General features: G+C 43.6%; 1 protein-coding gene across 1 annotated transcript; it reads right to left on the bottom strand.

Annotated features, from left to right (window-relative positions):
- Window positions 1–461: 461 nt before the first annotated feature.
- On the bottom strand, window positions 462–5454 carry vgf (VGF nerve growth factor inducible). The gene is made up of 3 exons (XM_079580213.1): window positions 5313–5454; window positions 2850–3629; window positions 462–1671 (listed from the first exon to the last, which is right to left on the bottom strand). Exons 1-3 carry the CDS (start codon window positions 5427–5429, stop codon window positions 739–741), a joined length of 1830 nt encoding a protein of 609 aa, XP_079436339.1. The 5' UTR covers window positions 5430–5454; the 3' UTR covers window positions 462–738.
- Between the last annotated feature and the right edge of the window lie 5979 nt (window positions 5455–11433).

Raw genomic sequence — 11433 nt, forward strand, 5'->3', positions numbered from 1 at the left:
AAGTGGTCTTCGAACGTCGGCTGAAGCGAATGTGACTAATCAGCGTCAAAACATCATGTAAAGGCACATATTATGCTCGGTTCTGGCTTCTCCGAAGAGTCGACACGTTTGCATTTGTCGGTCAGTTTGACGACTTAAAGCGATGAGTGGCCGATGTATCGCACGGCACATGTTTATGAACGCGCTCACAAACGCTCTCTCGCTCACACACCAGTGCACGCAGACGACGCGTTTCAGAAATGTCTCTGACGCCCTCTGTTGGTGAAGGTGGGGAGTGAAATATGCTAAAAAAAAAAAAAGGCGAAAAACGAGCATGGAGAATCGCAACAAACGTGATGTGCAAGACTGACCCTGTTTAAAAGCTTCACGGTCTTTGAAATCACACGCGAGCCGAGCAACTTGCCGGTCTCAAACACATATGAGGAGTCGAAATCGTGCGCTTGTTCCAGTTTCAAACGGAGACGGGACGATGTGTGAACGAAACAAAGCACAACTCCAGATATGTTTTGGACGGTGACAACAACAGCGCGACACGAAAGCTCGAGTTGATTTTGCATAATATGCCGCCTTCAAGCGAGGATGATGTTTTATGGTCGTTACCCCATAGCTGATTAGCTTCTGATGAGCGTACAAACTCCTCAATATATACAGTTTTTTGACAAGTCTATGGAAAAAAAATCAAACGAAAATGAAATTTCACATTCAGAAAGTAGAACAGTTGAGGTCTGCATCTGTCTTTTAGTCCAACATGTGTGCTTTTCTGAGAACGAGCTGCTGGATGTATCTTTCCAGGCCGTCTCTTCTGTCGCTAACGTCCGCCGCCCTTTGGGAGCCGCGGCTAGCTTCTTTCGCCACCGCGGGGAGAGGCGCCAACCACTGCCTCTGCTGCGCCAGCGATCGGCTCGGGGGTGCCTTGAGCTTGAATCTCCACAAGGGGGCGCTGTTGGGGTAGTACGGGACAGGCTTTCTAAGCAAGCGCCAGTTGACAGGAGCAGGATAAGTTCGTGAGCTGGGAGGGTAGGGGCTCAGCGGGGCGGACACAAAGCGATTTAACGCGTAAGGTTTGGGGTTGTAGTACCACGGGAGAGGCCTAGGGGGCGGCGCGAGAGGGAGAGGGTAGTAAGCTGGCCTTCTGCGGTAGTAGGGGAGGGGGTAGACTAGAGGTTTCAGCCAACCCTCGGGGGCCTTCGGCGACCAAAGCCCAGGCTGAGGCTTCCGCGGTTTGGCCCAGAGATCCTGCGAGGGCGCCATTTTGGGGTGAAACCAGGTCCTGTGGGGGCTCGAGAACGGCCGACTGACGGCAGATGTTTCCGGAAGCACGTCTTTCCTCTTCTTCTTCTCCACGTCGCTGATGATGTCCACCACGTCGTCGGCGGGCAGGTGGAGCTTGCTGGAGATCTCGATGAGCTTGTCGATGGTCTGCGGGTCCAGGTCTTGGGGCTGTTCGTCGGACCGCTTGTCCTCGGGGGCGTCGGACAGCGGTCGCCGGTACTTGCCCTGGCTGCCCCGCTCTTTGCCCATGTAGCGCAGGAGCATGTCCGACGCGATGTCCGCCAGCTTCTCCTCCTCCATCCGCGCTCGCTGCGCCTCAGCCGCCTGGCGCCTCATCTCGTCCTGCTCGGCTTTGGCTCGGGCTTCTTCCTCCTCGGGACTCAACACCTCCTCGTCCATCTTAAGAGGAGAAAAATGTAACGAAAACGATGTAATTACATGTAGGGCTGCACAATATATCACAAAATAATATCATGTAGAATATTAGCTGTGGCGATAGCCGCATCACAAGAAGCAACGTCTCACAAAATCACTCAAGTCTTCCAGTCGACTGAGATCGAGATATTTTTGTGGACTCAGCCTAAAACAAAGAAATGCATGGAACCTATGAATGTGCAAAAGTTTGTTTTTTATTTTCCTTATTCAGCTCCATTTTAGCCTTGTATCTCTATTTGAGATATCAGTTTTGTAAATATCAAGCCCATCTAATTATATGACAAATAAAGAAACAATCTTGAAACGTTTGGGTCGCCTTGTGATTGGAGGATTGTCGGTTCACGTTGGTTTTTGTTCATCAGCCCCAAAAAGTGAAGCCTTTTCAGTGCATTGACTGGCTCCAGGACTCTGACTCTGGCCCGTTTCTATGAATGGGGCTGAATAGGTATTAATCTCTCTCTAATTATTATATATATGGGTCCTGCTAATGAGCTGTATTGATAACTCGAAGACCTCATCACAGGATAATACAGAAGCATGGTCTGGATTTCTGGACCACGTGGGCCAGTCTGTACGGAGTTAGCATGTTCTCCGTGTGACTGGGGTTCTACCGTCAACCGGAAACATGTGCAGTGAGCTAATTCTCCATCTTGGTGGAGATGTGGAGCCCCCTAAAAGAAATGATTGTTTCAGCGCTGAGTCTTGACTTACGATTCGTCCAGGCGCACGTCCACAGTTTGCATGGGCGGGATTCGAACTGCCTAGCTCTCGGTTATGCGACCACTTGCTTGAACCGTCTGAGCCACTGTCGCAACTTCAACTCAGAAACTTAATCTAAAGGATTACTGTACATTGAGCACAAGGAACTGCGCCTTTGTTGCTTGTACTGTATACACGTTTTACTGCATTCCAATTCACAAACCTGGAAAAGGAAATATCAGTTCATGGACCCACAGATGTTGTGCGATTTCAAAGGATAATTCTATCCACTTTGGAGTCTTTGACACTTGAAAAACTAAAGGTATTGGTTTGCCCAGACATACGGTACAATCCTTTCTCCACTGTGAGTGTCACTCTCCGCTCTGTTTAATGATTACAAAACAGAATTAAACCTATAGACAAAGAAGTCCAAAACTTCATACCTGCTCTTGACTGTCCTCTTCCGGCTGCGCCTCCTCTGTATCTTCTCTGTCCACCAAGGAGTTCATCTTCTCCAACTGGTCTACGAAGCTGAAGGACGGGAAGTTCAAGCCTTTCTGGGTCTCCTCCTGCCACTTGAGCCTCTGCTCCGAGTTCTTGTTGACAGGTATGACTTCGTTGAAGCTGTTGGGGTCGTCCCTCTTTTCGAACGTGCCCACGCGAGGGAACTCCTTCATCATGGTCTCCAGGCTGTGAAGCTCCTCCTCGGTGAGCTGTTCCTCGTCCTCCGACAGCGACAACGCTCCTGAATTCGGCTCCTCCGCCGCCGTAGACGGCCTTTTGGTTTGCACCTCCACAGTAGTAACAGTGGTGCGGCTGGCGACGTCCTCCGCTCTCCCCTCGATGTTCTCGCCTTCATCTCGCCTCTTGGCGTCCATCGAGGCGTCCGGCTCTTGAGGTCTTCCATCCCTTAGCTCCTCGTTCACAACGTTTTCCTCGCTGACAACTTTGCCCTTACCCCGTAAAGCCCCTACTAATATTTTTGCCAACTGCTGCGGATCGACGTCTCCGAAAAGGGCGCTGTCTTCGTCTTGGGGGTCCGTTTTCGGATAAGGGCGAGGGAAGTTCTTACCATCCGCCGACAGAGAAGGTCCAGGCCAGGCCTCCGGCTGTTGTGAAGCATCTCCAGCGGACTGGACGGAGGAGAGGTGGAGGAGGGAGACCCCGGTGAGGAGGAAGAGGCTGCCAGCGGCTTTGGGCGGCAACATGATGCCCCACTGAGTCTACGGACAGCACCACAAGACAAGTCAGTAGGGCTTCACCAGAACTGAGTGTAAGTTAGTGAAGAGCTCATGCACGCTCATTTCCAGTAGCCTAAGTAGAATGAAATAAGAGCTTTAGGAAGAAACACTGCAGGTGAATAGTGAACTGACATTTATACAAATACGCATTGCAGGTTTTCTTTCATTTGATGTCTTCACGTAAAAAATATGGCCAAAATTGCGTATATTTTCTAAGTAATGGAGAGAGCCAGATCTAAATGTATGGTTTAATTTTACTGGCATATTCAGAGAGGACTTTTAGTTTTGGAATAAGTTGGTTGTGGAAAAAGTCTGCAAAAAAAATCAAATTTTGCTTTGTGTTTGGGTAGCCTGGCTAACGTCAGACTAAATGGAGACCACCAGTTCATGTTCTGGTAGGAGAGGTGTGGTTTACGATCGTCCATAGCCGTTTATTGGGCGCCACGAATGCCTATCATATGTATCTGCAGTAGCCACAGCCAATCGTATCATCGTATCCGATGACGTATGACGTACCCGCTGTAAATTTTCGAGCTAAACTATTTAGAGCACAGTTTAAAGCTTGATCAAAAGACGGCGTTGCAGATTTGTATAGAGCCTACGTAAATGCAGATGTTGTTGCAAGAGTCTGGTCAAGTTTGGGAGAAAACAGAATCTGCTTTGGCTCATGGTTAATAAAACGGACACAAAGTTTAACGTCTTTCACTGACGGCACCGATGAACCAAAGCTGTTTGTTTAGTTTTTTCTTCACTATTATGTTTCTGTAAGCTCGCACTCAGTCATCCTGGAGCTTTCCCTTGTAGAAAATGGCTTGAGAAAGAAATAATCTGGATTGTTTTTTTTTGGGACAATCGTCAAGTCAAGGAGCGTTCTTTATAAACACTTATTTTTTTTACTTAAGTTTTAACTTCAGTCCAGTTCCAAGTGTTGGAATTATTCAGTTATTTTTAGATGGAGAAAAAACATTTCTGTCTGAAAATGTCCTTTAAAAACAGTGCATCACCCACGGATGAACAGGTCCAGCCCTCCATCTGAAATTCAAATATTGATTTCCGCCATGTTGTCACCGCAGCCTGTTCTTGTGCATATGTAATTAGGACATTTGTGGCATCATCAATAACAACATGGACTTTTACAAGAGGTTGAATATCAGCCCCCGGGTCCAAACGTATCCGTCTGATCCTGTGACGTATTTCATTGTCGTCACCACGACAACAACCGCTGTTAACAAACACCTTTTATCATTAACATTTCAAAATAAGACGACTGCATAATGAGAACACCGTTTTGATGCAAATATGACCGTGTTTCATTCATCTCTAATTGCTTGCGAGATGCTCCACCCATTTGCTCATGTTATGGGATGTTGCAGACCCCCCCCCCCCCCCCTCAAAAAAAAAAATTATAATGCAAAACAATGCCTTTTGAAGCGCAGACCCCTTCGATGACGATATTCATCACTCTGAGGTGTTACATTCACATGCACAAAACACACATTTATGCACATTTTACTTTTTTCTTTTCTCTTTTATTTAAACCATTAATAATTATGGGTTGAATTCCATATATATTGCCTGGTTTGTTTTGATAAAAGAATAATAATAATAAAAGAAAGAAGCCCAGTGTCTCCCATTCTGACTATAATGACTGAAAGCATGTCCTACCTTGTTGCGTGGGAGCAGGAGGGGGGGGCTCCTGCTATGCTGCTCACATGTACCCGTGTCTGCCTCTGTATGAAGCGGCAGGCAACAGCGGCTCTCCCTCTCTGCCCGCCCACACATGCGTCAAGCGCCCCCTCCATTGACGTCACGAGCGGAGTTTCATTCATAAGAGATCTCCCTCTCCTCCTCCTCGCCTCCTCCTCCTCGCTCCCTCCCTCCGTCGAGCAATTAGTGCCAGTAACTGCAGCCCATGAGAACTGAGAGAGGAGAGGATCGGGAGCGGAGCTAATCAGATGTTGATGATGTTTGAAGGAGAAGGCAGCGGCGCAGACGGCCTCCAGGCAGAAGCTCATCTGAGACGACTTGTGTCACATAAAACACCTGCTTATGCTGGATTCTATTTACAGATACCGTTTGAAATGCTAAGTTCACGCACAAGCAACAGACAACTGTGAAGTGAAAGCGAAGTGATACATGATTCTGTTATTTTTCAAAAAATAGAAAACTGAAAAGTGATGCGTGCATAAGTATTCATACAGATGAGTGAATACTTTGTGGAACCTCCTTTTGCTGCAATAACAGCAGGTCTGACTCTAGCACATGTAGAGACTGACATTTTAGCCCATTCCTCTTTACAAAACAACTCAATCTCTGTCACATTAGAAGGAGAGCGTTTGTGAACAGCAGTTTTCAGATCTTTCCACAGATTTTCAATAGGATTTAGGTCAGGACTTTGACTGGGCCATTCTAACACATTAATATGTTTTTATTGAACCATTCCATTGTAGATTTATCTTTGTGTTTCGGGTCATTGTCCTGCTGAAGGTGAATCTCCGCCCCAGCCTCAGTTCTCTTGCTGACTCCAGAAGGTTTTCCTCCAAAATGTCTCTGTATTTGGCTCCATCCATCATCACAACTATTCTTACAATCTCCCCAGTCCCCGCTGAGGAAAAGCAGCCCCACAGCATGATGCTCCCCCCCGTATATTTGACACTGGGGATGGTGCACTCAGGACGATGAGCAGTGTGAGGTTTGCTCCATACAAAACGTTTTGCATTTGGGCCAAAAAGTTACATTTTTGTCTCATCTGACCAAAGCTCCTTCTTCCACATGGAGCTGTGTCCTCCATATGACTTCAGCAAACTTCAAACGGGATTTCTTATGGCCTCCTTTCAATAATGGCTGAATTCTTGCCACTCGTGTAGATACGACTTATAGTTGTCCCATGTACAGATTCCCCCAGCTCAGCGGCAGGACTTCACAGCTCCTCCAGAGTTATCTTAGGGCTGCATTTCTTACCAGTGCTCTCCTTGTTCGGCCTAAAAGAACAGCTGTAATTATACTGAGAGTAGATTACACACAGGTGCCTCTATTTAACTGCTAGGGCGAGGTGTGAACATTCTGCAGTCATTAGGAATGTTATAAAGGCAATTTAATGCACTCAGGAAAATGCTGTATGAATACTTATGCATGCCCCACTTTTCACTTTTCTATTTTTTGAAAAATAGAAAAGTGAAAAGTGGGGAATCATGTATCATTTTGCTTTCACTTCACAGTTGTCTGTTACTTGTGTGTGAACTTTCAGTAAAAAAATCAAAATGAAATCTTTATATTTATGGTTGTAAACATGACAAAATGTGCAAAAGTTCAAGGTGTATTAGTACTTTTGAGAGGCACTGTATGTAGATAGATTTAATCTTTATATGATAAATAGTAGGGCTGAAAGATATATCGTTATCATATCGATATCGAGATATGAACGTTCAAAATATTAAAATCGAAAAAGCAAGATATAAACCATGTAGATTTTCATCAATAAAACTGCACTCTTTTATATTATGATTTTATTTTTCTGAAAAATGCTTAGTTTTCACCTAACCCATAGGTATCGATATTGAATCGATATCGAGATATCTGGCATGAATATTATCGAGATATGAAATTTTGTGCATATCGTTCAGGACTAATAAATAGGCAGATTTAATTCATGCAGTCCTTGAATTGAATATTTAATATTTGAAGAGTTTAGTGGTGCTAGGCTAATGCTAGGCTAGCGCATGTCTATGGTAACTAGCCTGCATTAAAAACAGTCTGGCCCAAGCACAGTGCACCTGAGGCAAATATAAATATCTGTGTCGACTGAATAGTGTCTGAATAACCATTTTGCATTTAAAAGAACTTATCTTCATCAGCTTCCTGGTTGTAGCTGAGTGATCTGCTCGGTTACCGGATCTACAGTAGTTTGTTTCCCTGCGGCCGCATTACTACACGTGGAATTCACAAAGGAGCTTTCTACAAATCAGATATGGCAACGTTTGGAGGACTATACCTTCAATTAGAAGAGGCTTTTAATGCAGGCTACTAGCTACCATAGACATACGCTAGCCTAGCACAAGCCAAACACTAGCCTAGCACCACAAAACTCTTCAAATATAAGGACTGCATGAGTAAAATAAAATAATTTTTTAAGGGACAAAACTGTATAAATTGCAGATGGTGTGTGTGAAAAGAAAAACATCTGGTCAAACTTCCCCAGCTCCTGGGGTAAAGTGAGACACAGAACAACTGTTTTTTTTTATTTATTTTAAACCAAGCCCTTTAACACTGTATATCCTTGAAGATTTTTTTAAGATGCAAACAAATAGAAAACAACCTAAAATGTCGATAGTCAAATTTTGTATATCATATTATTTTTACACAATAACCAGCGGCCCAAAAAGAGTCTCAACTTACCCCACCTGTCTATTTGTTCAACATATAACTCAAGTAGAAGTAATAAGTACTCAAAGAAGTGCATACCTCGAAAGATGACTCAGCCAAAATGTCACAAACTTGTGACTCGGACTTAGGAATCCCGGCAAGTTTTGCTCTATTCATGAATCATATCTTGGTAACACTTTATGATACACCTTATTTAGCCTTAATAAATGATGCACTTAATTCATCATGACCACTTCATTAGCCAAGTCACTTACTCTCACGGACAATCGCAACATGCTATGACACCTGCAATGGCGCTGATGGCCTCTAGGGGGAAGAGTTACTTAGTACTGCTTTAAGCCGTCTCAATTTTTACAGTACTTACAATAATAATTAGCAGTAGTGATAGACTCAGATACAGGTGCTGATCGATCTAGTATCCAATGATGTCCCACAAACCAATCCTTTCAAAATCTTTATTAAATATAGAAAAGGACATTCACACTTTGATTCCAGGCTTGTACAACTGTTGCTGCGCGGCGCACTTTATGAGTCAGCAGAATACACGTCCAAAAACATCCAAAACCTTTTTTTTTTTTTACAGTTTCACGGCAAATCTAACATAGGATTCTTTAGCTGCCCTCCACCCCGATTAAAACCCAAATCATTTCCAACGCGTGGGCGGGTGCGGGATTGCCTGTGAGGAAATAAAAGTGGTTTGGAGATGTGAATATCAACCGTACTGAGTGATTTTAGAGAGAAACAAAGACATAAAGCTGGTAGAACAACCAACATACAGAGTTCCCCACACTGGTCGTTAACAGCGCATTTTAATACAGACGGCAACCTGTCATACAAGGCCTAGTCGAGGGGGAAGAAAACCTCTCATGGGAATCATTTTTAGTGATTTTCTGGTGGAATATAAACAGATTCATCACACACCAACAAAGTCAAGCCGAAATCGGGTCCATACGGATGTTTTTTTCACAGCAAACTGTTCAGAAGAAGTGAAAAACGGCACTCGTGGCTAACGTTAGCTTATGTAGCATGAAGCTGAGGTTAGCTTCCTGGTTAGCATTGTCCGTTTTTGAAGCAAATGGGCTGTTGAACCACTTTGCTCTTCTCTATGTCTCTGTATACTTAGTAGAAAAATATATTCATAATTCAGTATTTGATAAAGTAATTGTGGAGTAATGGGAGAAAGTTACCCCCCCCTGTTTTTGTTAGCTGCTTAGAACTTGACCATATGCCGTCTGTATCTAGTGCTGATTAAATGAATAATTACAATCAAAATGCAGTTATGAGGATTGTTAAATTGTGAACACAGTACCACATACAAAATCATAGTATCTACTGTGTACCCGAGTCATTAGAATATCAGGGCGTTTCATTTTTATACAGTGGGCCAGGGCTCGGAGGATCCAGTGGTGGAACAAGTACTACTTTTCTTCTTTTTTTTTTACTGGAAGCTATACTGCGGAACATTCCGGGTCGGATGTTGGGAAGTGACGAGAGCGATTAAAAAGTGGATGCACACTACCAAACGTGGCACTAAGCGTTCTCGTGACGCTAAAACAGACAATGCTATTCCGGTGGCGAGTTATCCGACTCCCTGGTGAAAAGGCGTTGCATACAGTACCTGTGAAAGCCATGAGTCTGCAGGCACATTCAGCTCACATGTGAAAACAATAGGGAGGAGTTAAATGAATGGATGACTGAGCCGGCCTTGTAGCTATAGCTTGTTAAAAGTAAAGTGTTTAAACCAAAGCTCGGAAAATGTTTTGCTTCAATCCACTTCAAATATACCAGACTACAAAGTATTCTGCTTTGTTACTTCCCATTATTCTGCATTATCGTCACTAAATAGTTCACATTCACAGACATTTCCAGCCCTTGTGCTCTTACATTTAACAGTGATTTTTCTTTAAAGCAGACTGAGGCTTAATACAATCCTTGGAGTACAGTACCTCACCACTGCTAATTTAAAACGTCGAAATATTTGAAAATAATGTCGAGAAAAGGGAGCTAGGAGAGGGGCTGGGGATGGTTAGGATGGGGCCTCGCCGAGCAGGAAAATAGAATCTTTTGGGAAACACAATTTTTCACTCTTTTAAGCCATTTTCTGGCAAAATATAAACTTATTTTTCACATACAAATAAAGTCAAGCGTAAATCGGGGCCATATGGATGTTTATTCACAGCGGATTGTTCAGTAGAAGTGAAAAAATGGCAGTCATAGCAAGCGCTAGCTAACCGCTAGCATTAGCACGACGCTAACATGTAGCATCTAGTTAGCATTCTCCATTTTTTTAATGTATTTATGGGCTGTTGAACCACTTTGCTCCTCTCCATGTCTTTGTATCTTCATTTAGTAGAAAACTATATTCTTAATTCAGCATTTGTTAAAGTAGTTTTTGAAAAATTAAAGAAAGTTTGGATTTTTCTCAAAATTGTTTTCCCCCTTAACTGTTTTCAAACATGACCATATATGGGCGATTCCGCAGATGCCGTCTGTATACAACAAAGCTAACAACATGCTTGCGGTGTGTTAAATACAACAAAGTTAATTTTGCAAGATATGCCCCCCTATGCTCCCCTTCTTAAAGGGACTATACGGAGTTTAAAAATGTTAAAATTATGTATTTTCCTCCCTCTACATGTTCCAGCCATGTCCTAGTGTGTAGAATGAGCTCAGACCTGTTCACCACAACTGCCTCTAAAATCCTGTACGGTCACTCAAAAAGGTGTCACTTCGGCCCGAATTGCACGAGCTTAATATAGAAGGTGCAGTTACACATATGGCCTGAGGTGGCAGTAGTGAGTATAAAATGGCGAACTTGCATCCAGCCCCTTTAAGTACCACTGCGCCTTATCAATTCTTTTCTTTTCTTTTCTTCTTGCGCAGCTGTACCATATGTACCTCAGTGCTAAAACATGAGTCATCTGAGAATAAAAAGCACTGAAGAAAAGGCTGAAATGTGCTTTGGTGAAGGCGTTAGGTGTGGCATTTTTTTTTTTTCCAAGCATAAAAAAAAATCACACATGACTTTCGGGTTCAACCAAACTTTGTAAGGGAAGTAACTTTTGCATAAGAAATATCATAAAAAAGAAGTCAGGACGCTCTGGTGCCTTGCAGATGCATAAACTGGAGCAAAATCAAGAGTGGAAAAGGTTGGGTTCACGTTGAGGCCCTCGTCTATAGATTTCCATGTGCAATTACTGCATAAAATCTCCAAACAGAAAACCCACGTTGATATTAGAAGCAAAATCCCGACACATTCATGTTAATGGCTACTAGTGCAAGTGTGAGCGAACGATGTGCTCACTCGTTGGCGCCGTATATAAGCTCTGTGCATGGAATGTAGGGTGCTAGCTTCCTGTATGCGTGGAACCGTTTCCTGTCTCCAGTTTAAACATAGATTAAA

The sequence above is a fragment of the Gobius niger genome (assembly GCF_951799975.1).
Source record: "Gobius niger genome assembly, chromosome: 21".
Classification (NCBI taxonomy): Eukaryota; Metazoa; Chordata; class Actinopteri; order Gobiiformes; family Gobiidae; genus Gobius; species Gobius niger.